At 46.6% G+C, this 27,908-nt stretch overlaps 1 protein-coding gene across 8 annotated transcripts; it reads left to right on the top strand.

Annotated features, from left to right (window-relative positions):
- The first annotated feature begins 1,269 nt into the window (after positions 1-1,269).
- On the top strand, positions 1,270-27,789 carry prrc2c (proline-rich coiled-coil 2C). 8 transcript variants are annotated; one of them, XM_018753533.2, is made up of 34 exons: positions 1,270-1,641; positions 5,285-5,455; positions 5,924-6,101; positions 6,539-6,651; positions 6,763-6,888; positions 7,030-7,316; positions 7,426-7,511; positions 7,651-7,778; positions 7,904-7,991; positions 8,237-8,420; positions 8,517-9,045; positions 9,236-9,408; positions 9,610-9,850; positions 10,202-10,403; positions 10,645-13,011; positions 14,018-14,172; positions 14,721-14,875; positions 15,048-15,357; positions 15,535-15,620; positions 15,746-15,940; positions 16,084-16,335; positions 16,557-16,649; positions 19,216-19,317; positions 19,434-19,626; positions 19,795-19,995; positions 20,791-20,912; positions 21,502-21,638; positions 22,048-22,282; positions 23,056-23,160; positions 23,247-23,453; positions 24,229-24,332; positions 24,527-24,653; positions 25,213-25,437; positions 25,848-27,789. In XM_018753533.2, exons 2-34 carry the CDS (start codon positions 5,341-5,343, stop codon positions 26,112-26,114), a joined length of 8,088 nt encoding a protein of 2,695 aa, XP_018609049.2. In that variant the 5' UTR covers positions 1,270-1,641; positions 5,285-5,340; the 3' UTR covers positions 26,115-27,789. The 8 variants fall into 8 exon arrangements, with proteins under 8 accessions (XP_018609049.2, XP_018609048.2, XP_018609047.2 ...); XM_018753532.2 differs by having other exon boundaries at positions 21,469-21,638; XM_018753531.2 differs by having other exon boundaries at positions 15,045-15,357; positions 21,469-21,638.
- The last annotated feature ends 119 nt before the right edge of the window (positions 27,790-27,908 follow it).

Genomic DNA, 27,908 nt, shown 5'->3' with positions numbered 1-27,908 from the left:
GGTATACACTGGCCGAAAAAAGTACCATTAAGCATCATTGTGGCAACGAGAACGGAAACTGCAGGCAAAATATTTTATTGCTGCTGTCATTTTGTAAACGTTTTCTGTTGTTCACTGAAAAACATTATTAACAGAAACTATAACACTCTTCAAAATTGAGGTGGCAGGTATCTTTTTATTTTTTATTTACAGTTCAAACATGTTGCTCCAATTTGTCACTGCTCAGTACAGTAAAACTTATGTCGATAATTTCTTCACAATCATTTCCTTATTATTCCAACATGTATATTTTTTTATTTCAATACCAAAACCACCAACCATACACAATTACAATAATAATGAAAACACTGTAAACAAAAAAAGTATACAACTCAAATCACATTCTTTTTTTCACAGGGTTCCACAAAAATTATACAATTCAAAACAACTGAACAGTGCCTCTTATTTCCATATTCTTTGTTTAAAAGTCAACATATTGTTGCAATTCAATTTTCAATAATAGCGACTTATTGAAAAGTAATTCAGTAATATTAGATTTAGTTTTTTTAGTTGTTTTTTTACCATTTTGTTTGCTTTAATTTATCTGATGCTTTTCTCCAAAGTGACTTGCAATGTTAATCTAGCTACAATTACTTGCCCATTTGTAGAGTGGGGTAATTTTTTTTGTTTTATTGTGATAATTTAGGATAAGGGCCGTGCTCAAGGGTACTACAGCCAGAGGTGGGAGTCGAACCTGTGACTTTGGGTCCAAAAGCAAAAGCTACGCATTTAGTTGACGCTTCTTTTCCCCAAGTGACTTCAATGTTAATCTACCTATTTGTGAATATATTTAGCGATGTTCACACACAGACATATACTTATTAAAAATACATATGTTGCTTAATTAATGTAGTTTATAACTTATGCTTAAATCCTTAAAACATAAAATATCTTTATTCGAAAATTTACGGGTTTAGTATCTTCATAGAACATTTTCTGTAAATACAGTCAAAGAATAGATGCGATTTCTTGCTCTACAATAGAGAATTGACAGAAATCGTCAATATCTTTTCGAAATCTATTTACCACTGGCTTAGTTTGTCGCATATACAGCAGATGGATAATTTTAGAACGTGCGAAAGCTCAGGTCTGAAATCATCGTACAAGGTCGCCACTCGCATTCAATTCTCGCGAGTACGCCGCAGCGCTCTCCGAGATTGGCTCGAGGACCCCCCCTCCGGCACGCTCCCGCCGAAGCCGCCGTCCCGACGCGATGACGTCACGCGCCCGAGGATTGGCGGTCTGCCATCTTTGATCGTGCGACAGGCCGCGGCGCGAACGGGGCCCTCACTGAACTCGTACGGCTCTGTGTCGTGCAGAGCCAAAGAGAGAGAGAAAGGAAAAAAACGGCAATAAGTGCGAGATTGACCGACGGAGGACGAGCACCGACGGTGAGCTAACGGTCCAACCGCGCAAGGGGGAAACCTTCGGCACCGGAGTGAGTGGAACCACCGACCTGCGGGGCCCAGGCGAGCGAGCGGAGCCACTGCGACTCGCTAAATCCGGCGGCGGCCACACAAACGTGGGGGAAGCGGGCCGAAGCAGGACGTCTTGACAAGTTGTCCGAGGAAAAAAACCCGAGCAGAGGACCGGCGGAGAAGGGTGAGCTGAACTGTCTCCCGTATGTTAAAATTAGCTTGGTGGCCACATGAACTTAAGTAGTATGTGTCGGGGAGAAGGGCCGCGGGGATGGAGGGTGAGGGGGCCGCGGCAGCGCTCACTCGGCTCAGTCAGTGACCGGCTGAGGCGGAGACAAGGGCCGGTGGCGGTAGCTGCATTTCGGTGTGCTGGCATGCCATGCGTGGCTAACGAGCGCGGTTAGTTAAGCTAGTTATGCAGGGAAATAAAGCCGGGCAGAGTAGCTCCGATTATGAAATAAATAACAACCAAAGTTTCACTAGACTATGCAGCAGCGGCTTCCCGCCCCTGCCTGCCAGGAACCGGGCGGCCGCTTAAGTTCAGATGTTCGGCCTGTCCGAGCCGGTGGTTAATGCGGCCGCGAGGCGCTCGGCGGCGGTGCATGGCATGCCATGGCATGGCATGGCGGTTCTACTCACCGCGCTTGCACCCCCAGCCAGTCCCCCGCTCTGCGCCACCACCATGGCTCAGTCATTGTGCGGCAGAGAAACGCCCGCAGAGAGTGGGTGGTGTTCCAGCGGCGCTCCGTGTCTCCAGGTTACCGGGGCTGCCGCAGCCTTTTGGCCACCTAGGCTTACGTGGATCCGGTGGGTGTTGAGTAGCGCAGCTGAAGGAGTCAGTCAGTGTGTTTCGTAACGACCGAGGAGGAGTTCATAGAAACGGGCGGCGATACAACGGTGTAGTGACCGCGGGCAAAAAGGAATCATTCAGTTCATGATCATGATCATCACGTCGCCGGTGTGAGATCCGCCAAGGACAGTCGGACGCGGCACGGGACGGGTAGTTATTATTTCGCCATGCCATGGCCCCATGTTACATGTATACCCGCAGGGTATTCTACTACTGTATCAGTTGGGTGACCGTTCTGATCAGAGGTAGTCCATCCGGAGGGATTCGACCCAAAGACCTTCAGGCCACATCCATACACAGCGATAAAGACGGCACCTCCTGCTGTACCCAGTCTTGGATACACCTGTAATACAACATCTTGTGGCACTTGTCTTATTTAGACACCGCCTCTTTAAATTTTTGCATGTGTCCAGAGTGTTCCAGTCCTTTATTCTTTAGCTCTTATTTTCACTTTTTATTCATGGTTATCGAATGTGTGGGTGACACCTGAGGTGCCAGTTTCCTCCGGAAATTAAAACCTTTAACGGAATTAATTTCTTATAAGTGAAAGTAAATCTCCACACACACACCAGGGAGTTGTCAGACACAAATATGAAACCATTCCTTAGTGTGAGTATCTTAAACTTTCAAGGCTCAAACACAGGAAAGAGTAATGGTTAGTAAATGCAGTATGTTTTGAGCTTTTTTTTTTTATGAATTGAGATTTATTTAAGCAATACAAGATGTAGGACTGTGAATACATAACCATCAGTTTTACGTTCGGGGCTGACTGAGCAAACAGTCTTTTAATATTAATATTTGACACCTTTGTTTGTGCGAACTGGTGTTAGATAATCAACTTTGGTTATTTCCACACAGTTTAGTTTTTGAGATGCAGCTGAATCTTTGCAGCAGCTATGCTGAGAGCTGCGCAGGTGCATCAACTGGACAAGAACTCCTCTGTGATGTGTTTCGGAGCGTGCCTGGTGCAGCCTGCATTAAATCACGCACTACAAGAGTGGTGTCACCAGTAGGAAAGGGAGTATTCTAAGACTAGCGCTTGCACACAATTTAAAAATATGCAAATGATTACACGCCCCGTGAAGATACTCTCCAGACGGCTAGTAAGATGTATAGAAATGCAAAGTAATGCCTTGAAGTATCTGTAATTCTCTCAGGGCTGTTGACACCTCCTATGTGTGCTGCAGCGAGTCTGTGGTGTGTGGGTCGTTGGTCCAGCCAAGCCCGGACTCTTGATGAGGGAGTAGGTATGAGAGGGCGATTCTGGCCTGCAGACAGCAGCTGAGAAGCAGATCTAAGGCGATTCCACCCATCAGGTTGCACGTTGCTTGACCTTCGGAGGGGTGTCTGTGTGGTTTTTCTGAAGGGTGACCTCTCATTCCAGAGCTTTCCTTTCCACCGTGTGCAGCGGCTGCTCTGAAAGCATTTAAATCAATATGCATGATTGATGCTTCTTGTTTACATGCAACACCCCAGCATTTTAGTGGTGCTGGAATATGTTGTTTTTTTGGGGGGAAGCATTTTTTTTTTCTTCCTAAACGCATGGAATGACTCCCTGAATATTTGGTGAACTGGTCATGCACCTTCAGAAGAGAGTATGAATCAGAAAATGGAGCAGAGTTTGCGCTGTAGTAGTGATGCTCAGGGTGAGAGCGGGTGCTGCAGGAGAAGAGATGAGGCAGCTGTCCTTGTCTGACCTCACCGCACTCCCTTGGGGCCTTGCTGGACTCCCTGTAACAGGGCTTTATTGTGGGAGGGAACGTTTCTGCAATCTCCTGCTTTGCTTTACATCTCTCTGTGCTGTTTTTTGCAAAGCTCTGTTCAGACACAAAGAGGGAAGAGCTTAATGCAGATACATTATGGTACTGCATATTTTAACAGGCCTTCTACCATCCCAAGTTTTCTCCCTTTCTCTTTTTTTTTTATTAATAGAATAATGCCTAGGTGTGTTAAGTCTCCATTTTTAGTATGGTCTCTCTTCTGGAGGAGGGCACACATCTAGTTGGTTAAGGTAAAAATAAATATTTCCCCATACAGCCCTCCCTGGTCAAATTGTATCGTGAGCTGGAGCTGTAGCCTGTGTAATAAATCAGAGGGTGGGCCCTACATCTTAATGTGAACACATGTGCCCTGGATGCCCAGAGGGAGCAGCGTCCTGATGGCAAAAGGCCCCCCTCATACAGCGTATTCTGCTGCTGCCTGCCTGACGGTGCATTATCAATTATGAACATGCTCTACATCGTGTAATCTGTAATCCTACCTAGTTGAAATGTATTTGTGCACTTGGCTTTATTGCAGTTGCTTAGCAGGAGCCTTCATGTAAAGCTATTTCAGGGCCCAAGGCATGATGTTGTGTTAGTCAAATAACAAATGCAGGATGTAATAGCATTAAGTGTTTTGAAAACACGTAGCCTGTAGGATGGTTGTATCAAAAGTAGCTATGTGTGGGGTACCAACATCTTAGGTACATCATGATTACTGTTAAATAAGGAAAAATCAGTTGAACCAGATGAATACTATACAACATTCTTTTGTGACCTGATTCTGCTGGACTAAGTGGGACATTTAAATTTATTTAGCTGATATTCTTATCTCCAAAGTGACTTACAATGTTAAGCTGCTTAATGATTTACCTGTTTATACAGCTAGGTAAGTCCTTTACCGCAGCATTTCAGGGTATACAATAAGAGTACTATAGCAGGAGGTGGGGTTTGAATCTTCTTCAAGTCCAAGGTAGCAGTTGTAGCCACTGTGCCATCTGCTGCCCCACACTGGTAAAAGTCCAATGGAGTTTTAAATTTCTGTTTTGCTATTTTCTAGTCAGACCTCACCAGGTAAGCAAGACATTGCCATCATTTGTGTTTTAAAGGTGATGGGTAATGTCATTAGGGTCCTTGTCTGAAAAGAGGCAGATTGAAAGTCATTAGTTAAATGCCTTTGTTTCCAGGTTTGATTTATTCCTTGTGTCATTTTACAGGAGGCTGGTTCTGAGGGCTGAGGCCAGAGGAACAGACTCAATGAGTGTCCAGCGACATGTCAGAGAAGTCAGGGCAGAATACCAAGGCAAAGGATGGCAAAACCAAGTACGCAACCCTTAGCCTCTTCAACACCTATAAGGGCAAGTCACTGGAGACCCAGAAAACAGCAGGTGAGTTATTTAACTGAATTGTATACTCTCAGGCATAAAGGAAGCAGAACTCGGAACAAATTATTTACTGCGTTGCTCTCTTGGATCGTGGTATGTACTGTAATGATAACCTATAAGGAAGGAAGCTACTTCAGGGCTCTCTGCCATTTTATCCATTCTCTATCAGGTAAGAATGGGAAGGTTTCTGTTTTAACATAGTTGACATTTTAAAAATGAGTTGGTTGCATGTGTCATACTACTCTATTCTGAGGACAGTTTGGAGGCTTATTCAAAATGGGGTAGCAGAGAAACATTACTTCTAACAGCCTATTGTGAGCAGTACCTACATCTCTGCTGTGACAATGTTTATGAATAACAAAACTTTGAATAAGAGTGGTTTTGCAGTGCAGACATCCTGTTTTTGCCATAAGAACCATGGTGTCTGCACTTTTCTTTGGAACATCTCTAAAACTGCACATTTCCTCCCAGTTGCTGCCAGACATGGGCTCCAGAGCTTGGGCAAAGTTGCTGTCAGTCGGCGTATGCCACCTCCAGCCAACTTGCCCAGCCTGAAGGCTGAGAACAAAGGCAACGACCCCAACGTCAACATTGTACCCAAGGACGGCAGTGGTTGGGCCTCTCGACAGGATCAGTCTGTGGACGAACGGTAAGGTTGTGTTGTTTTTTGCTCGTCTTAATGCGTATGCTTTGGCTTTGGAATCTATAATAGTACACAATTCTTTAAAGAAAAATGAGAGAGGAGTTCCTCATTTGTTGTAGGATGAGGTATGTATCTGGGGTTTTTTTGGGCAGGGGGGTATGAGTGGGAAATCTGGATTTAACTTTTTCTCTTTTTAAGACTTTGCTTTAAAATGTTGAGGCACCCTTGGTCATAAGGGTTCAGTGTGCTGAGATTCCACAGTAACTGCCTATTTGATCCAGCAAAAGTGGTTTTTGGGGCAGCTCTTCCTGTCTATAACTGCTCTTTGTTTAGGAAGAGGACACTGGGCCTGTCATTAGCATCAAGTATGTGTGTTCTCATTGGTTAAACCCATTTGTAAATTTTTGCTTCTGCTCAGTTACATCTCTCCCTTTGTCCTTCAGACAACAGGAAACTCCACCCCCTCAGCAGAAGCAGGGGACCGCACAACCTCCAGAGGCATCTGCAGGGGCCAGCCGTTCTTGGGCAGCCAATAAGCAAACTGGCCAGGTAGACGGTGAGTCACCTTTCTTCTCAAGACTGTCAAGTGTTGGGTTAGGGTTAACGAGTGCAGTTTGTGCTGATGTGGTGCAAGGTGTGAGGCCAGGTATGTGATCCTGCATTTCAGGGACAGCTCGTATCAATAGCCAATTCCAGCAGGAGTTCCCCAGCCTCCAGGCTGCAGGGGAGTCCGACAAGCCTGGGGAGCAGGAGGAGGAGCCTTATGGACCTGGTCCTAGTCTGAGACCTCAGAGTAAGTCACTGTATGTCACTTCTGAATTCACCAGGACCTTGCATTAGTGAAATGTGTCAGGATGAGGGCGCAGCCAGACTGCAAAACCACTAAGCAGTGGAGAGATAGAAGAAGTGAATAGCTGTTTTCTGTCTTCTCTAGATGTCGGCAGCTGGCGGGAGGGTGGGGGTCGCAATCTGAACACAGCACCCAGCTCTTCTGAAATTGACTGCAAGGCACTGGAGGAGGGGGCAGGCCGTGGCACCCCTTCCCCCACCACAGTGGGTGCGGAGCCACGCAAGGCTGCCAGCGCTGAGACCAGAGATAGGCTGCCACCAAGCACCCAGCCTGGCCCTGTCTCGCAACCCAAATTTAACGGGGGCCAGCCACCTTCAGGAGGTGTGCCCCCCCAATTTCACTCTTCTTTGAATAACATGAGGCCACCTTATGTGAGTATCTTGATCATCTCGAATTAAATGAACTAATTCTTTCATTGATCCCACGTCAACTAAATATAGTGTATGTCTATGTATGCTTTTTCCCCTCATCTTGCTGTAGATGTTCCATGCTTACCCCAAGATGCCCTATGCTGTTCCACCATCTGGTGCTCTCAGACCGCCTACACAACTGCAGGAGGGACCAAAGTGAGGACGATATTAGCTTGTTTTTGCAAAACAATGTAAAGAACTGAGGGGAAAAAAAAAAATTGAGCCTTTGCTTTCAAATCCTGTGTAGACTTCGACTGAAGCTTATGTGCTGTCTTCCATGATACTGTGTTTGCAGAGGCCAGCGGGCTGGAGGCCGGCCAGTGCCAACCTGGCCTCAGGACCCCGACCGACCCTCCATCATCAGTGCCACGGAGTTGAAGGAGCTGGACAACCTGGACACTGATGCTGATGAGGGCTGGGCTGGTGAGTAGCTGGGAACATGGTGGAACTCATTAGAACCTGTTCCAGTGGGGTGTGTGGGTGTGTTTTTATAACCAGCTGGCAGTTGGTGGCAATGTCGTCCTTTGACCTTTTGCACTTACCCCTAGGAGCACAGATGGAGGTCGATTACACCGAAAAACTGAATTTTAGTGATGATGAGGAGAACCAGTCTAGCAAAGACAAGACAGAGAACTGGTGAGAGCGATTTCACTGGATTTTTTTAAACAAAGAAATGCATAATGATACAGCTGAATTTATAGGTCTTTACTATTGTTTACTTATATTGCAAGTTTGTTTGGACTCCAACTCTTTTGAGTGTTTTTAAGGAAAATTAGCAGATGTACTTGGATTTTGAACAAGGATATCTTTATTTCACTGAGCAGTTTGTAAACATTAAGTTGGTCATTTTGTTAGCTGAGTAACCCTGTGACTTTATGCAGGGATTGGGCAAGCAAGGTGGATCGCATGAGGCCACGCAACACAGAGACTGCAGAAGGCAGGAAGGAGTGCTCAGAGGACCGAACTGGAAGCAAAGGCTCATGGGTAGACAGCGGAGACCCCAGAGCTGTGTCCCCAGGCACCAGAACACAACATGGAAAAGTGGCCCAGCAACAGGAATACCAGGTGAATACTGGCCTTTTCCTGCTCCTGCTGCTGCTTGGTTGTTTCAGTGTTTTGTCCGATGTGTCTTGATGGACTTTTTCTTTGGTATCGGTTCAGGGTGGACGTGTTTCCCGTCAGGGCAAGCAGGCAACGGGCCCATTGTCTGAGAAGGAAGAGCCTGAGGCTTGGCGGCAGCGACGCAAGAAGCAGTCTGAGCTCTCTGAGGCTGTTGAGCGGGCGAGACGGAGGCGCGAGGAGGAGGAGAGACGTATGGAGGAGCAGCGGCTAGCTGCCTGTGCGGAGAAGCTCAAACGGCTCAACGAGAAACTCCGGCCTGCTGAAAGTCAAGCCCCCTCTGCCCACACACAGGAGGAGACTAGTGGCCCAGGACCTGACAAGCCCCCTGCGCAATCAACGCCACCGCCTCCTCCTCCTCCTCCTCCTCCTCCTCCTCCTGCTGTCCCAGTCTTGTCGCAGGATAGTGCTGAGCCAAGTCAAGAGGAGGAGGTGCAGTTTGCGCCTCACCAACCTGACCTTCCTGAAGGGACAACTTTTGACCAGGAGGACAGGGAGGTGCCTGCTACAAGAGAAAGTCCTGTGGAGCAAATGCCCAGGAGAGAAAGCTTCAGTACAGAGGAGAGGAAAAGTAAGATTGAGAGCTTTGAAACATAAATTATATATAACAGTTTAAATTGCAGTTGTGTAGATGGATGAAAACTTTACTGATCCCAGAGTAAATTGCACAAAGCTATGGCAACACTTGATACAAAAAAATGGTGTGGCTTTTGAAGGATGTGGTCTATGCAGTGGATGAGTAATGTCATTGATGTTTTTAGCTGAGGAGTCTCTGCCACCTGTAACACACATGGACACACCTTGCAATGAGGATGCTCCAGCACTTGTTCCCGAGGCTGAGGGAGAGTCTGGGGCAGCCGTGCGTCCCTCCCTCACCTCAGGATACTCTAAACAGTTTCAGAAGTCGCTGCCTCCCCGCTTCCTGAGACAGCAGGTGTGATGCCTTCCTCCCACAAATGTTTTTAAATTGATCTTAGATTGTTCTGATTGACATTTCAAGTAGTGAAACACATGATGTAAAATATCAGATTTTTATTTATTTTGTTGTAGTTTATTAGTTCCATGGTCAAACTTATTTCATATTACATGGCCTCAGTGAACTTGAACATCATGTAATATTTCATTCATTGCACAGGAACAGATGAAGCAGCAACAGTGGCAACAGCAACAGCAGCAGCAGCAAGGGGGTGCAGTGTCTCCTTCCGGTGCCCCAGTCCCCTCCCCTCACCATCGCTCATTGTACCAGCCTTTAGGACCACACCCTCAGCACCTTGCCTCCATGGGCTTTGACCCGCGGTGGATAATGATGCAGTCCTACATGGACCCTCGCATGATGTCTGGCCGGCCCCCTCTAGATATGCCTCCAATTCTCCCAGGTATTTTATCGATCTTGGCTGACAAATTAGAGAACAATAGTTTTGTGGAGAAGTGACCTGAAGGTTGTCAAAGTGCAAGGAGGGGGGCCATCTACATAATATAGATTTGTTGTAGTCGTACAGATAAATTTATAAATTGTTACAAGTTTTAACTTTCTTGGTATAAAGGTACCAGCTTTGTAACAACATATTAAACAGACTTAAGCATCTAGATATCTATATGACATTTTATCTGGCTCTAAAATGTAGTTAATCATGTACAGCATTGCTTTAAATCTAAGTCATTACTGTGCTCCCATAGAACTGTGCTCCTTGTTCTTAACCATTTGATTTTTATCTTCTTCCTTTCAGGGAGAATGCCTCCTAAGCAGATGGTTCGTAGAGACCCCTCAGATGGTGCTACTCCAGGGTCTGACTCCTTTGACCACACAACCAGGCCCATGCGTGACCTTGGGCTCCCTAGTGAGCCTCGCATGGTGTGGGGCTCAGACCCGTATGAGCCCCTGCCCTCAGTCACACCTCCAAAAGGGCAGGATGATGTTAAGGAGCCCAGGTACATTAGGCACACTGTCTGCTTAATGTAGAAGGTTTCGTTTTTCCAAGATGTGTTATTTGGAAAGTTGTGGTATGCTGGAACGCACAAAATACATTTTTTTTTGTGTGTTGAATTCACGGTTTGTTTACAAAGCACTTTTCTTGCTCTGTCATAAGTTCAGTTTCCTAAATTTTCTCTGTAGAAGGACTAATAGTTACACTGTAGAGGAAATGAGGTCCTTGCTGTGTTTACCTTATAGACTTGACTCGGGAGTGGAGCTTGAGAGAGGACTGCCTCCTGCATACAGTCTGGAGCACGGACAGCTGGACGCTAGGAACAAGAGTGAGTTCTTCCCACCTGAACCAGTGACAGCCTTCCCCCAGGTTGACGTCACAGGCCTCTTGCTGGCTGATAGGGGCCCCGTTGTAGACTCGTCCACTTTTGACCTCAAGGAGGAGGAGGTTGAGAGCCTTGGCCAAGCCGCCCTGAAGAGAAGCATTTCACAAGGGTCTAACCACTCTTTGAAGCTGGAGGAGCCACATTTTGAAGGAGTGTCTGTCTCTCCAAAAACTCTGGAGCTGACTGACACAGGCGAGCAGCTAGATGACCGGTCTCACAAAGAAGCCTTCTCACAAGGGTCTTCGACCAGCAGTCGAACCACCCCACCAGCTGAGGCCGTCAGCAAGGCAGAAAAGGGGTCATTACCCGCCTCTAGTAAGCCCAAGTCAGAGACTCGCTGGGGTCCCAGGTCAGGTCAAGGGCGTAGGGAGGGCCCTGCAGGAGAGCGTCCAGTACGCCGATCAGGGCCCATCAAGAAGCCTGTCCTCCGGGACATGAAAGAGGAACGCGAACAGCGGAAGGAGAGGGAGGAACGGCATGAGCGTGGGGACCGTGCCAAAAAGGACAGTGGCACCAAGGGTACCATCATTCCTACAGAGAGCCAGAAGCCAATCGATGGTGGCAGCAAGCGAGATCCAGCAGGGGTAGGTGAGCAGGAAGAGCAGTCAGGCAGCAGTGTAGGCAAGCCTCGTGGGCCACAGCCCCCAGTGGGCACTCCTGCACCAGCCTCACGAGTGGAGAAACTTGACAAAATTTCAACAGGAGACAAACAGCCCGAACCCAGACTACCATCTCGCAAGGAGTCAAATCTTCCTCCCAGGGCCTATAGGAGAGAGGAGAGGGAGCGAGATAGAGACAGGGACAGGGAAAGGGAAAAAGAGAGGGAGAGGGACAAAGAGAAAGATTGGGCTGCAGATTCAAACTATAGGGGGCGTGGCCGTGGTGAATATTACTCCCGTGGACGCAGTTACCGTGGAAGCTATGGTGGCCGAGCTAGGGGTAGCAGGGGGCGGAGTCGAGGGGAGTACCCCTACAGGGATTCCCGTTCCCGTGCTGACCTGCCTCTGTCTGCCGCAAATGGTGCGGGCTTCCGCTGCAGGGAGGAGAGTGAGACACGGAGCGAGAGTTCGGACTTTGAGGTGATGCCCAAGCGCCGACGCAGACGTGGTTCGGATACAGACTCTGAGAGTGAAGTCTGTGACTCTGCCAGTGACACTGGAGCATCAGATCGCGAATCCAGTGCCAAGCCAAGCCGACCTCTCCGTAGGGAAGTGGGTGAGGCACGTAGAGGGTCTAAACATCTTCCAGGGCAGATCGCAGCAGTCTCTGCACTCAAACCTTCACAAATACCTGAAAATGGTGGCTCTAGAGAAGATGAAGGAAGGCCCAAGCCAGGCTTTCTCCCCAAGGGAGAGCCTTCACGGCGAGGGCGAGGGGGTTTGTATAGTCGTAGGGGTGGTGGAAGAGAGCGAGGAACACCCAGACCTGTACCTCTCAGAAGGACGGGCATGCGGGAGTCTTCACAGTGGCCCAGCAAGCCAATGGAGACCTTCCACCCAGATGAGACTGAGGCCTCCAGACTAGAGAACCCAGGATTAGACAAGCGGCCTCCTAAGTTTGAAGGCAGGAAGTTTGGTGATCTGGCATCAGGTGGCCGAGAGAGGCCACGGAGGCCAAGACCAACCCGCCCCCCACGGCAGGACAAGCCTCCGCGCTTCCGCAGACTGAAGGAGCGTGAGGCGGCTGTCAAGGCTGAGGAAGCAGCTGTTGTAGTGCCGGCTCCCGCCTCTGTTTCGCCAATCATTGCCAAGGTCCCAGGGGGAAATCTGCCTGCAGCTGAGGGTGTCTCCCCTGAGGCAACACCAATATCAGTTCCTGGGGCAGAGGCTGGGACCTCCACTGTTGCTGCTGGGAGCAAGTCCCCAGACCTGTCCAACCAGAACTCCTCCGACCAGGCTAATGAGGAATGGGAGACTGCTTCTGAGAGCAGCGACTTCAATGAGCGTAGGGAGCGGGATGAGAGGAAAGGTGCCCTTGAGACAGCTGCCACCAGCCCATCCTCCTCCGCTGCTGCCCAGGGCTCAGGGGTGCAGAGTAAAACCCCAGCTGAAGGGGGAGCAACCCCCAAACGTGAGGCTGCAGCTGCAGCAAAGAGAAGCTTCTCCAGTCAGCGGCCTATAGATCGCCAAAACCGCCGGGGGAACAGCGGGTCCAAAACAGGGCGGAGCTACGCAGGAGGAAAGGCTGAGCGAAGGGCAGGATCGGGAGCGAAGGCCGCACGCCGAGGGTGAGTTTCTGCAAGGGTGTTGGGTTATCCAACAAGTGCAGCTTACAAACATTTTAAATGCCATTGCTGATCCTTTTAATGGCAGAATGAAACACAAGATAGCATGTGGCAAACTTGTGCTAATATTCTGTGTAATCTGGATGTCTTTGCAAACTGTTTTGTGAGTTTATATTTCTGAAGATCTTTGTCTAATTTTTTTGGCTGATGTAGCTTTCACTGCTTCCTACTCTGTCGTCTGCAATTCTAGTCATACTTGAGTGGGGTGTCCAGTCTTTTTTTGCATGTACATTTTTCCATGTGTTTTAAAGGCCTTACAATTCTTAAAAAAATTGTTGTATAGAAATGCATTTCAAATCCTAATGGTTTTAATGTTGACTGTCTTTTTACCCAAAAACTCATTTGTATTATTCTAAAGTTTCTTTTGGATCTCCCAGAAAACATTATTGAAACTTAATAAAAAATAAGCAAAAAGATGTTTCCAGCAATAATTTATCATTGCATGTGGCATTTAGTGTGCAGTGTTTTGCGGTTCTTCACTTTAGTCTCATGGATGCATCAGTTTTCTTTGCCATATGTTTACTGTCCAGTTTTATTACCATGGTGGGAGATACTAAGTGTGAAATAGTAATACTGAGATAATAATAGCCCTCAGCTGAACAGTATCATTTATCTGTGTTCTTTTGGGTATATTTTTCCGCCTCAGATTTTACCTGCAGACTGAAATTGTCTCCCTACCTTTGTTTGCCCTGTTGTTTGGAAGTTGTGATTTGAATGAATGGCTGTGGTCTTTTGGAATCGCTGATAGCTGTTTGCCGGGTGGCACTATGCTCAGCGGGATGTGTATAGCTCAGTGTCTCTCCTGTCCTGTCTGTCTTCTCTCCTTTTTTTTCCTCTTCTTTCTCTGCTCTGTCTGCACCTCTCACTCTGCCCCGTCTTCGGGGCCCTCTGTGCTCAGGCCGCTCGAGGAGCAGGCCACGGAACTGACTGGTCTTGATCCAACCGGCAGTGCCACCCAGAATGCGGAAATGGTGCTTGGGGCAACGGGTCAGCGGCATGCTAAGGATGCAACAGCCCGCCGCAAAGATGAAGCGAAGCAGGCTGCCAAGAAACCTAAGGAGAAGGCCGATGCACTGTCCCAGTTTGATCTCAACAATTACGCCAGTAAGTGTTTTCCTCACGTCCCTGTTATAATGGGGAGGAAATTCATTACATTTATTTATTTAGCAGATGCTTTTCTCCAAAGCGACTTCCAATGAACTCTATGTAGTGTTATCAGCTCACACACCTTATTCACCAAGGTGACTTACACTGCTAGATACACTACTTACACTGGGTCACTCATCCATACATCAGTGAAACACACTGTCTCTCTGTCACTCACACACTGTGGGGAACCTGAACAGCATGTCTTTGGACTGTGGGAGGAAACCGGAGCACCCGGAGGAAACCCACGCAGACACGAGGAGAACATGCAAACTCCACACAGACTGAGAGGGGATCGAACCCATGTCCTCTTGCACCACCCTGGCACTGTGAGACAGCAGCGCTACTCGCTATGCCACCGTGCCGACAATTCATGTTTTGGACCTTTTTAAATTTAGTCCAAATGTAGAAAGTTACTCACTGTGTATGGTTGCACACCTTTAATAATTAAAATAAGGAAATGAGGTGTGAGTGTGAATTTAGCATTGAGCATATGTTCCTTACAGGTGTAGTGATCATCGATGACCACCCAGAGGTCACAACCCTGGAAGACCCCCAGTACAACACCAATGATGATGGCTTCACAGAAGTGGTCTCACGTAAGCAACAGAAGCGTCTACAGGATGAGGAAAGGAGAAAAAAGGAGGAACTGACAGTTCAGGTAAGCTGAATGGACCTCATTATACTTGTGATTAAAAAAGATGAACCAGAAAAAACAGCCTTTTGAGTGGTATAATGAATCATATAAACAAAGTTGAGCTTCAGTAATAATGACTTCTGTTAGTTGTATTTTTCATTTTACTTATTCAAACTGTGTGTGCTTGGCTCAGCAGAACTGGAGTAAGAAGGGCTCTGTTGAGAAGGCCAGGGGTGGAGGCTCCAAGCTTCCTCCCAGGTTTGCCAAGAAGCAACAGCAGCAGCAGCAGCAGCAACAAACAACTGCTACCTCACCACCCAGCAGTCAGACCCCTGCGCCTCCTCCTGCTACCCCTGCACAGTCCCTAGAGGGCTCCGTACCCCTGCCTGGTGCAACGGACTTTCCCAGCAAGACATTGCCAGCTGGGCAGACTAACAGCACCTTGGGCACAGAGCTCTGGGAGAATAAGATGGGCAGTACGGCCGTCTTGCCTGAAATCAAGAAATGTAAGTTTGTTTTTTTTAATACCCCCATTTGAAGGGTTCATGGCATGTCCAATGGGGCAGTTGTGGTATATTTAGCAACACTCAAAGGCCTCTTTTATGTAGGCTATGATTGTGCTGCATTGAAAGATGAGTATTCCATTAATCCTCATTTGTGGCTGCTATTAACCTGCATTGCAGTGGGACCCATTAGTCCTCCTCAGCCTCCAACAGTCAGTGCCTGGAACAAGCCTCTCACATCCTTCACCGGTACTGTCACTCCCGAGGTGAGCTTGCCACAACCAAAGCCAAGTGTGACATAACGAAGAGAGCTAAAGGGGTTCTGTGTTAGTTCGTACTTGTTCGGACCGTGGGGTCTGTAACGTTGTGACTCTGTTTCTTGTTGAAACAGGTAGCAAAGGCTGGACCAGAAGGCAACGCAGAGCTTGGCATGGAAACCATTCAGTTCGGGGCACCGTCATCAGCGGGAAGCACGGACAGTGATGCCGTGCCGGCTCTGCTGGAGAAGAGCTCAGAAAATAAACTGCCTGAGCCGAAAGAACAGCGGCAGAAGCAGCCACGTGCTGGGCCTATCAAAGCCCAAAAGGTACGAGTTGTTTCGCTGTTCATTTTACTTATATAGTTCTGTGTGAATTTTCATTTATTGGTTCAAATATTCTGTGCCTCCAGAAATAGTCTGGTTTTCTGTAAGGTTGCATGTGAAATATTGTGCCTTTTTCCACTCTTTAGCTCCCAGAGCTGAATGCCCCTGAAACTAAGGAGTACAAGCCTGGCCCCATTGGTAAAGAGCGTTCACTGAAAAACCGCAAGGCCAAGGATGGCCGGCAGGCTGATAGCGATGGGCTCGACAAGGGCAGCACAGTGGGAAGTAGGGGTGCAGACCCAAGCTCCCCCAACAAGGACAGCAAGGTTTCTGAGCTTGGAGGTGACATGGACAGCATGATTGGAGTCACGTCAGGAGAGTACGGGAATGGCTCTAAGGTAGGAAAGGGGAGAAGTACTTCCACACAGTGAGAGCATGATCAATAAGTGTTGAATACGTTCCAGCAAAGTGTTGTTACTCAGGACTACTTAGTAATAAAACTGGTCATCAGTTCATTCATCAGTGTGAAATCCATGCATTATTTAAATACATGAATTTTATGGTATCTACTTAAGGTTTTAGTTTTGCTAGGAACTCTAAAACTCCCCTAATTCAATAGGAATCGGTGATGGACTACACTACACCATCATCATCGCTAGCTGATAGTGTACCCACAGGTGGAAGCAAGATGGAAGAGAGCCTTGTTGCCAACGTGAGTGTTCATATAAATGGATACTTTAAAACCTTTTAATAACCCCATATTTGCGCATTTCTCAAAGTTTACGTTCATATGTACTTATCAGTCTGCAACATGAACTGTATGCTGGTATGAACATTATTGGGCCCCCTAGAGTTCACACTTCTGTTTTACAGCTTTTTCACATGGATTCTCATCATATCTTTTTGTCAGTTCTAGTAGTACTATATATGAATAGCGCCTGAGAGAGAAAACAAAAATTACACTAACATTTTTCTGTTGTTTCCTTTGTGTCGAAAATAATGAAATGTGCAATAATAGGTGTGGAAAATAACTTTCCCTTCGTGCACAGTAACTGGTTGTGCTACATTAATAGCAATGACTGCATCTGAACTGTTCCAGTAGCTGTTGACCAGGGCCTCACATCGCAGTGGAGGAATTTTAGCCCGTGACAAGCAAAACTCCTTTAATTCAGCAACATCTGTAGGTTGCCATGCCTCAGCAGCACTTTTCAGCTCGTGCAACATCAGATTCTGGTCAGGACACTGAGTAGGCTATCCCATAGTTCAATTTTTTTTTTTTTTTAACCTTAGTTCTGATGTAGACTCCTTTGTCTGGAATAATTGTCTTGCTGCATGACTAAGTCACTCTTCAGCTTAAAATTTTGGTAGCTCAGTATTCTCGTTCATAAACCATGAATTCATGATTTTTTTCAGTGATAGCAAGGCACCCATGTCCTTTTGTAGTTAAATACCCCCAGATCATCACACTCCCATCACCATGGATAAGTTTTGCTAGAAGGTACTTTTTCGTCTGACACAATGGAAGCCATATAAAAACAAAACTTGCGTACATTTTCTCTCTCAGGCAGGAGTCGTATACTACAGGCAGTCCCTGGATTATGAACGAGTTCCGTTCCTCAGTCTGTCTTTAAGTCAGATTTTTGCGTAAGTCGGAACAGTTGGGTACGGTTGGTATCTAACGTCAGTTAGTCAAATACTTGTCTTAGTATATAGTATATCGTGTACTATGCATAAACATTAAACACTTCCGGATACACTGAAACATCTTTAATATAACAGTACATTAATAACAATAATACCATGTAATGATTGTCATGACCACACCCCCACCTCAACCAGCAGCACCTGGCTACGAAAAACACCACTTGACCACTTCTCAATTGGAGAATCTCATTTCGGAAAACTGTCCCCTCTGCGTTCTTAAATGCACCTTGCTTGCTTACCCCACATCCTGTTCCCCACGATTCCCCAGTCCCACTCTCTTTGGTAATGACTCGCCCGCCTCATCCCCGACCACGAGAACACATCTAGTCCTTTGATTCTGAATAAACAATCCTACACTTGGGTCCAGCCTCCTCCGTGTCCTCCGTTTGCCCTAACAATGATGCAGTAGCAGTGATAATAAATGTAACTGCAGTATTTATAATGGAGAGGAGGAGGAGAGAGAGAATGTGTAGGTATAAAAACATTAAAGAAACTTTAATGTTCACTTTTCCAGTGTTCATTGGTATTTCACCTTCTTCCGATTGCTTTATTTCCACTTTAGTTTTAATCGTGATCGTTTTTCTTTGATACATCACTATGACTTGCATCACATTTATGCTTTGGTGCCATGGTTAGGAGGGTAAAAACAAAAAGCCAAATACAGTAACACACTTTTAACCGCAACGCGGTCTGTGTCATACTGAGCGGGCAGGAGACTGAGGTAGGTGTGTGTACCCAGTCACAGGATCTTTATTGTTGGTACACAAGGGAGCAGGCGACATTTGTGATCAGGGAGATGCATGGGTCAGTTGATGCGCAAACGTAGGTCTTGGGGAGAATCCGATGTAGTCGGAGGCGATGCAAGTGTCAGGAGCCGTGGATGTCGGGAGGAGGAATGACAGTCTTCGAAGAGCGGGTAGGTTGTCCTGGGTTCATTCAAGAGTGCTGAAGAGATGGGTTTCTCAAATGAGATTCTGCAATTAGAGTGTGCAAGTGCAGCCTCTGTATACCATGCTGCTCTGATTTTGGACAGGTGGAGACGTTCGGGGTGAGGTTGTGGGCATCACGGTGCAACTAAAAAGAAAGAAGTCTTTGTCGTACCTCGGGCTCATGTGCCCACAAGCAGACGAACTGCTGTAGACTTTCAATGTTTTGATCCCTGTCGTCGCAAAATACTGTCGTTTGTTATTACGAATCGTTGTATGTACAGTAACTCAAATTTTTAATATAGTAGGCTTTATGGGGGGGGTGGTTCATAACTACGGGTTGTACGTAATTCGGACATTTGTAACCCAAGGACTGCCTGTATGAGAACTGACCAAAAGATGTATTTAAATTTAAAATGGAACTGCCACAAAAATAGAGAAAATGGGGGGGGGGGGGGGGTTTCAAACATTGTGTGTTGGCAATTGAATAGTATGGATTTAAGAAAGTGATCTTAACCATACTCATAATACTTATAATGATCATCTACAAATGCAGGTATTCACTACCACATTTTTGCATCATTAAGTATATTGGGTAAAAAGGGAAACTGTTAATAGTTTGTTTATTTATTTTTTTTGGTGCACCAGGTTGCACTTCCCCACACTCTTCCCATGCCACGCAGAGAGGCCCTGCCACAAGGGTCTAGCCTCACAACAGTTCCACCGGACACTGTGGACCTCACCCTTAAGGTAGAGTTGAGGTCTTATTGCCATTTCACTCTTGTTGGTACAGTAACAGAAGGTAGATGCATACACTGGTAAACAAAACAATCTAAATGTTTTTGTTCTCTACTTGCACTTTGCAGATGGAGTCTGCACGCAAAGCTTGGGAGAACTCTCCCAGCCTAGGGGAGAAAAGCTCTCCTGTAACCTCCTCGACTTCTCCTATCACCAGCGGTGGAGGCGCTGGTGGGGTCAATGCATCCTACAGCTCGTTCTCCAGCGCCTCCATGCCTCAGATTCCTGTGGCCTCAGTGACCCCTAGCACCTCCCTCTCTGGTGAGATCCTCAGGCGCGATGCCTCATTGAAGCTCCTCTGGTGTTCCTGCCCTGTAAATGGTCAGGTTAAACTCACAGCAGTGGGGCAGCTAGCCCTCAGTTGGGCACACGCTGCATCTTTTTGGCAATGTTTGTCAGCATGTATTAATATGACTCTTGTGCACACAGGATCTGGAACCTACACCACATCATCTCTGAGCACCAAGACCACCACCACCTCAGACCCACCTAACATTTGCAAGGTGAAGCCTCAGCAGCTGCAAGGCGTTAGTATGTCCGGGGGACACTTCTCCCAGCTCGGTTGTGTGCCCTCTCTTCTGCCCCAGCAGCAGCAGGCACCCCAGGTGTTTGTTTCACAATCTGCAGCAGGTCAGTTCCTTTCACCCTCATACACCTCTGTAATATGCAGTACTTCCCTGTAACATGTTTTATACATACCTTATACACCTATGACCCATGCATGTTGTGATTTCCATGTGGTGGGAAATGTATGGTCTGTCATTTGTGTACCATGGTGAACAATTCCTGGGTTTTGTCATTTCACAAGTTGGATCAGGCATCATGACAATGATCTAAAACACAGGAGTAAATTAACAGAGTGCTTCAAACAGAAGAAATTCAATTTTAGAAGCCAAGAAGGGTTCTGACAATCCCGTGGAAGTGCTGTGGTGTTATCTGAAGGTGGTTTTTTGCAAGCAATATACCCTCAAAACATACACGAGCTGAAACTGTTTTGTATGGAGGAATGGGTTGAAATTCCTCTTGACTGCTGTGCAGATCCAATCAGTAGCCAGAGAAAGTGTTTGTTTGACGTTATTGCCAATAAAGGATATTCCACTAGTAACTATAAATATAAGGGTCTTTTCTTTTTTTTTTTTTTTAAACTGTTCAATAAAGATATGGAATTGTATAATGAGTGTTCAGACTAAGAAGTCAATAATACTACAGCGTTATAAACATCAAATCCCATTTCATACAGAAATCGAGGTAGTTCTAATGGGTTCACAAACTTTTCTCAGCGGTAGGCAGCTCTTAATATTCTATTCCATTTTAATAACTTCTAAATTTTAATTCTCCATTAGATGCCTGCTAGCGATCTGCAGTTTTTGTTTTAAAAAGATTCTTTAGTGACATCTTTTAAGCTCTTTCTCTTTTTTTGATTAGGTTCTGCCGCCCAGATCCCAGCCTTCTACATGGATACGAGCCACCTGTTCAGCACGCCTCACCCTCGTCTCGCACCACCATCACTGGCCCAGCAGCAAGGTTTTCAGCCGGGTCTCTCTCAGGTACAGTTGGCATCTAAGGCCTCAGACATCCCCTCCCCCCGCAGGGGCTTTGTGACTGTACTCCTGTGTCTGTGTAACATGAACTAACTTCTCTATTGCTGGAGTTCTTTTCCCCCCTCCCCCCACCCCCTGCTGCGTGGAAACCGGCCGGCTCTGCTGATAACGTAAAGGCACTCTGCTAGAGTGTTATGTCCTGCTCTATTCTGTCTGTGTAATTCACTCCAGCAGCCTCAGTGTGTATTCTCCCACGGGCCCTAATTAGAGAGCCGCAAAGCACTGGCATAACTGTGCTTGTTTGTAATGTGGAAGGAATATTTTATGGGGTTAAATTCAGCTAGTGGTTTTACTACAAAATAGCTGTAAAATTCAAATGGTGTAATTTGACTGCTCTGTCTGTGGCAGGCAGGCCACAGGTGATATGCTAATGGCTGAGCGGAAGCGTGCTGATGCGCTGGTGTGACCAACTGTTATGTCTTTGAGCGGCTCGCTGAGAGACTGGCCATTGACGCTGTGCTCTCTCTCTCTCCCCTGGCTGCGGGACGGTTTCCCCCCTCAGGCCCAGTCTCCATTGTTTGATTTTCCGTTGCAGCCGACACCAGTGCAGCAGATCCCCATTCCTATCTACGCGCCACTGCAGGGCCAGCACCAGCCACAGCTGGGCCTGAACACCGGGCCCCCCGTCTCCCAGCCTCAGGACCTATTCAGCTCCTCGCTGCAACCCTACAGGTGAGCCCTGCACTTAGGACAATCCGGCTGCCTCCTACTAGCTGATTAATTTACCAGATATATGAAGGCAGCAGGTAAAGGACACTGGCCTGAAACCTGGAATTTGCTGGTTTAAGTCTCAGCAGGGTAATTAACCTGAAGAGCTCCAGTAAAGCATCCAGCTATGTAAATGGAAGAAATTTTTACCTCTGAATAAAAGTGTTTGGCAAGCAAGCACTTGGTCATGGTGGTATTAATGATGGTTGTCTGGCAGTATGTAGGAGAAATTTTAAGCATTTAAGGTCAGTAACATTGTCATATGATTAAATCACATTTTCATACGCATTATGCAGATTAAAAGTACCATGTTTCCTGTTCTGTGTAGCTGTTTGGTGCAGAAGAGTGACTCCTTATTCCCTGGCAATGGCAGGTCCCAACAGGCATTCATACAGAGCAGCCTGTCCCAGCCCTCTCCAATGATGCTCTCTGGAACGACCCTACACAGCTACCCTGGTGTTCAGCCCCCAGACCTGGGAAAGCCACAGTCCAGCCTGGCCTTTCAGCAGACGTCAAACACGCAGCACATCCCTATCCTGTTTGAACCTCAGCTCAACCAGCCATCGGGCCTGGGTGCTTCGCAGCTCATTGATACACACCTCTTACAGGTCTGCAGAATCTCCTCAGATTTTGCACTCATGATTCTTTGTATCTCTTGTTTCTGATTGTAACCAGTGGGACTGCTAATGTAGAAAGTTTCATAGTGGTCAAGCACACAAACTAATAACAAGGATATTACCTGCTTTAGTATCCCTGTAAAACAAAGTATCACACCAACATCGAATAAAATTTTTCAGCTGTAATAAAGTATGAAAGCAAGCAATTTTGAATTTGTCAAGAGAAGGATAGAAGCAACAGTCATTTGGTTAATGTGTGACACAAGGTGGAAGCATTTTCAGTAGTGAATGTATTAAGTGTTTTTAGCTGTAGTCACCACCCATGCGGCATGGTGGCACAGCGAGTAGTGCTGCTGTCTCACAGCGCCTGGGTGGTGCAAGAAAACGTGGATTTGATCCCCACTCAGTCTGTGCGGAGTTTGCATGTTCTCTCCGTGTCTGTGTGGGTTTCCTTCGGGTGCTCCGGTTTCCTCCCACAGTCCAAAGACATGCTGTTCAGGTTTCCCCACAGTGTGAGAGTGGCACAGAGTGTGTTTCACTGTCATATGGATGAGTGACCCATTGTAAGTAGTGTATCTAGCAGTGTAAGTCACCTTGGTGAATAAAGTGCGTGGGCTAGTAACACTACATAATATCTGTTGTAACTCGCTTTGGAGAAAAGTGTCTGCTAAGTGAATAAATGTAAATGTATTTGTCTATGATGTCTTTGAGAACTGGACATACTTGGCTGACATCTAACTTTCTCCCGTCTTGTTGCGGTACAGGCACGGCAGGGGCTGAGCCAGCACTCGAACTTGTACTCCGGACAGCAGCCTGGCCAGAGCAGCTTTTACAGCTCCACACAGCCTCCCAGCTCTGCCCTGCAGCAGGTAAACACATGTAGTAAACACAAATGCCAGTATATCTAATTGCAGTTTGACAACACACTCGGTGACATCTTCTCTTGTCTTGCCAGGTCACTGTACCCCTGCCAGGTTCTCAGCTTTCTGTACCCAACTTTGGTTCATCAGGGGGTCAGCCGCTGCTTGCCTTGCCGCAGTCTCTGCCCCCAACTCCTCCACAAGCACAGCCACAGAGTCTCAGCCGGCAGCCCCCTGTGAACCAGCCCTTTCGGGGTCTGGTGAGCCAGAGCGGGCATGGTATGATGCAGCCCTCCAGCAAGGTGAGCAAGTCTCACAAATACGATTTCATGTTGTTTCCCTCCCTCCTTCCAATTCATGTCACAGGAAGGGCTGTTGTGCCCACAAGATCAGTCAGTTTATATGGAAAACACCGACATACAGGAAAGTGTGTAGGTATGCACATGTCTACCTTTTCCGGACCCATTTCGCCCAAGATCTCGCCAGCTCATGTACGGTGTAAATGTTCATGCACCGTAACTTCACAAGCATCATCAGATAAAGCCTTTTATTAGCCACTATTCCAGCATTGTATTTGCTTGCTTGTGTATCTTAGTATTATTTAAAAAAAAAAAAAAAAAAAACAATGGTAGGAGGGTATCGGGATTGGTCTATCCTGTCTTTTATGCACCGACTTGAACGATGAACCTCGGTGCAGCAAGCGGTAGGCAACAAACTGGGTTTACTTGAGTCACATGTCTGCAGCTGTGTCTCTTTCTCTTAATGTAATGCATAAATTGTACTTTTGCTGAGATGTACGTCGCTTTGGACAAAAGCATCTGCTAAATGAATAAATGTAAATATAAATATACGTTTGCATTCATCAAGTCTTCTCGGGGCTGTAGGTTGTATAGCTATGTAATTTTGTATAACTATTGTCATTTTAAGGAAGCTGTACCTTTTTTGTTCTTCTGAAATGATACAGCTTCCTTAAAATGACAATCAACTGTATCAAGATCCGGTGAAACGGTTGCCTCAGAGATAAGATTATTATGCATTACTACTAATTGCCTGGATCTTATATTTCTGCTTGTGCAGATGTGTGAGATGGATATGAAGCTTTTTGGCAGTGGAATGGAAGTGAAACCAGGAACCCCCCCTGTTAGTGCCAGGAGCACCACTCCCACCTCCAGCCCATTCCGGTACAACACCTTTCGGTTATCCTTTTGTCGTGGTCCATTCTAACTGCAGCAGATTTTACTCCCTGATTCTCCTGGACCCTGTTGCAATCTGGTCTTTTCACTGTCTTGATTGTTAGGTTAAGCAAATGATTCATGTACAGCTTCCTACTCTTTTTGTTTCATGATCTGATTGAAAATACTCTCCTTGTGTGCAGGGCCAGCTCTACCAGTCCTAGCAGCCAATCCAGTAAGATGAACAGTATGCTGTACCAGAAGCAGTTCCAGTCTGGATCGGCTGGCATTCGCATCCCTCAACATTTTCCTGCGCAGTTTACCCCACAGGTGAGTTTCTCAGCAGAGAGCAAGCACAAAGTTTCTGGTATTTATTCATTCTTTCATTCATTTTGCCTTTGCTTTGCTGCAGACTGACAATGTTAAGTTTATAGTAACTGACACCTTTACATAAGTGGATCAGTTGAGGGTACGTTCCTTCCTCAAGCCTATTACATCATGAGGTGGATGGTGAACCTGCAGCTTTCGAATCTTGAAGCGTCAGCTCTAACCACTACACCATATGCTGGCCCATAGTGTTAGGATGAATAAATAAGGGTGCTATTGCTGGTTATTGTTAGCGAACATACTGTGGTATTTAAATGAAAGGTCCACTCTTTAGTACAGATAAACTTGTGGTTATCTTCACATTTATCATAAGCAGTTGTGATGAAATTTTGAATCAGTATAATATTGCTAAAATTCAGCAGTCAAAGTGCTTTTAGAGCAAGAGTGGAAGCTGGGTACAGTGCAGTTTTAAACAACCAACATTTTCTTCCCATCCTGCAAGGCCTAAAATTTAATTTACGCTGTCTCAGGCCTGCTCTGTCTTTTTTGTATCTGTTACCAGATGCTGTCACAGCCCAGCCTGGTATCCCCACTGGTTCGGCCACCCCATGGTGGCTCGTTCCCCAGTGGGGTCCAGAGGACTCCTTTGGGACCCCCCATGTCACCCTCTGTTGGTGCGGGCCTCATGTCCCACCCCAGGTCTCAGCACCCTCCTCGCGGACCCTCTGGTCCCCCTCTACCATCTCGAGGGACCCAGGCAGCACTAAAGGCAGAGCAGGATCTAAAGGTGAGTCATAAGAGAGGCCCTTCCAAGTGTGTCTTCTGTCAGTCAGCAGTGTTATCAAGTACATAATTACTCCTCCTAATACCATTGAGCAAGTGACCTAAAGTCTCAAACATCACTCTGAATGTTACGTTATAAAAATGTACGTCTTCAGAAAAGAATGTTAGTGTTTTTTTGGCATTCTCAGACTCTAAGCATCATGGTTAATATTGGGATACAAGTACTGTGCTTAATTCAGAGAGTTGTAACAGGGTTCATGGTCCAGGTCCTACATACTTGTCTATACTAACTACAAATGTCCAGCTGTATAAATGAAGTGTCTCTTTAGCAAACTAGTGGTCCTGGTCAGCATGTTTGCAGTAAGCTTGCTGTAAGCGCGTTCCTTTCAGTCAATTCTTGCTGTTCTGTCTCAGGCCAAGCAGCGAGCCGAAGTGCTGCAGTCCACCCACAAGTTCTTCTCTGAACAACAGCAGCAACAGCAGCAGCTGAAGGCGTCAATGAGCAAAGCTGGACGGGGGGAGGGAGGAGTGGGCAAGCCTGTCGATAGTTGCACCCCTAACCACCAGGGTGGCACTACCGATCGGTCTGAGGCCGATAAGCCCCCCACCCTTGCGGGGCCCAAGCCCGTGCGGACCGGCCCTATCAAGCCACAGTCCATCAAGCCTGAGGAGGGCAAGTAGGATTGCCTCCCTTTCCACAGCAGGCAGGATTGGGGGGATTCGCCCTGTCTCCCTCAGGGTTTTGGGGAATGGGGAGAGGGGCACCTTGTCTCAAACAGGGCTATCACACAGGGCCACCATGCACCCCCTCCTCATCCTCTGGCCCCCATGATGGCATTGGGATCTGCTTTCTTGTTGAGATGAGAACCTCACTCACTGGAGCTGTGAGGCCAAAGACACAGCGTTAAATAGCTGTGTGTCAACAGTATACAATGGAGAGATAAGGAAAAAAATTAAAGTTGCTGCTGAGTTTGCAATTTTTTTATATCAATTATATTTTTTCCTCCCATATTTTATTTTTAGGTAGGATCTCATTTATCAGGAGGGCAGATTGTTGTTTTTGTTTTGGAGAATCTTTTTTTTGTAGTAAAAAATCAAAATTAATATAAAAATGGTGTTTTAGTGAGCAAAGGTCAGCATCTGCTCTCCTGCAGCGACTAATGTGACATGAGTAGAAAACTAACGCTGAAAAACATTTTGTGCACTTTTCAGATAAGTGCTTGAAGGGAATGAGCCTCGTCCACATCTGCACACACTGAACGGTTAGACAACACCCGTCAAGAATTCCTTTATTTCCTTTTTTGCCAAGCAAGAAATGTGATGCAGCTGCTATTGATTGCAGTCTCTACTGTAAGCCTTCCTTCCAACCCCTCCTTGAGTTTCCTTTCTGGAGGCTGAGAGGTGCCGTTAGGTATTTTTTGCAGTGAAGTTGCCTCCTCATAGACCTTTGCAGATGTTGATGCGGTTCAAGGCTTACACATTGAGCACAGCCCAGATACCATGAAACAATTTTAAAAAAAAAAAAAGAAAAGAAAAAGGAAAAAAAAAAAAAAAAAAAAAGGAAACGTGTCCATTTCTCTAACACATACGGGGGGACAGGACACCTCACAGTTGGCAAGGAACCAGGGCTGTTTTGGCCGTTTTCAAGCTGCTGGCCTGGATCAGGCTGCCCAGTTCTCAGATGGTACCAGTTTGCTTTGAATTTAGCTTGCTTCACACCCCCTCCCACATTCAGCACCACCACTCCTCAGCTAAGCACCTGTATCGATCCCCCCGCTACTGTTAACCCTGCACATGGGACATTCCTTGCAAACTTCCCTATGGCATTTGCACGTACATATAATTGTCCCAGAACCCCTAGGTAGTTCCCTGTTGACGACAGGCAGCTCAACCCCACACTGCTTTCAGGCACGACCTTTGACGGAGGGTGGCAGGGGATGAGACGGGGCAGCGCAGGCTCAATCTGTAACGTAGAAGGAGCTCTCCGGTATATTCACGCGCGCTTGTGTGTGGCGCTTGCTCTGAAGTGAGCCCCCAAAGCTGGTGCTGCCATTTCAACACGTTCAGGATGTTTTTCCTTGTTCCGAAGGGACCTTAAGTGTAGCCTCAAAACTCTGCAAGTCTCCTTGCCCCACATTCTTTGTCACCTCTGGTCTGTGGCTGCATGTCACGCACTACTGCCACCTGGTGGAGATGAAATGTTGTCCTGGATGGTTGGGGAGGGGCAACTTTTTTTTTTTTTTTTTTTTTTTTTTTTGTTTTGTTTCTCTTGTACAGGGGTTAAATCGCTGTATTGAAATATGTAAGGTCTTATTTACATTCTCTTGGTTTGGTTACAGAAACTAATAAAAATAATATGCTGTAAAAAATCTGGCAGATTTATTGATGTGAATCTGAGGAAATTCCAAAGTCTGTCATGTAACTTAAATGTGCATGTGTGAATGATAAATATTTACTTGACATCAGATTTATCAT

This window comes from Scleropages formosus, chromosome 3, assembly GCF_900964775.1.
Source record: "Scleropages formosus chromosome 3, fSclFor1.1, whole genome shotgun sequence".
Taxonomy (NCBI): domain Eukaryota; kingdom Metazoa; phylum Chordata; class Actinopteri; order Osteoglossiformes; family Osteoglossidae; genus Scleropages; species Scleropages formosus.
This window is presented reverse-complemented; position numbering and strand designations above follow the sequence as displayed.

Coding starts and splice junctions, on each gene's coding strand:
- prrc2c (XM_018753526.2), top strand. CDS start 5,341: ATGTCAGAGAAGTCAGGGCAGAATACCAAGGCAAAGGATGGCAAAACC. Junction 7,317..7,425: donor ATAACATGAGGCCACCTTAT/GTGAGTATCTTG, acceptor ATCTTGCTGTAG/ATGTTCCATGCTTACCCCAA. Junction 15,358..15,534: donor CTTGCCTGAAATCAAGAAAT/GTAAGTTTGTTT, acceptor CCTGCATTGCAG/TGGGACCCATTAGTCCTCCT.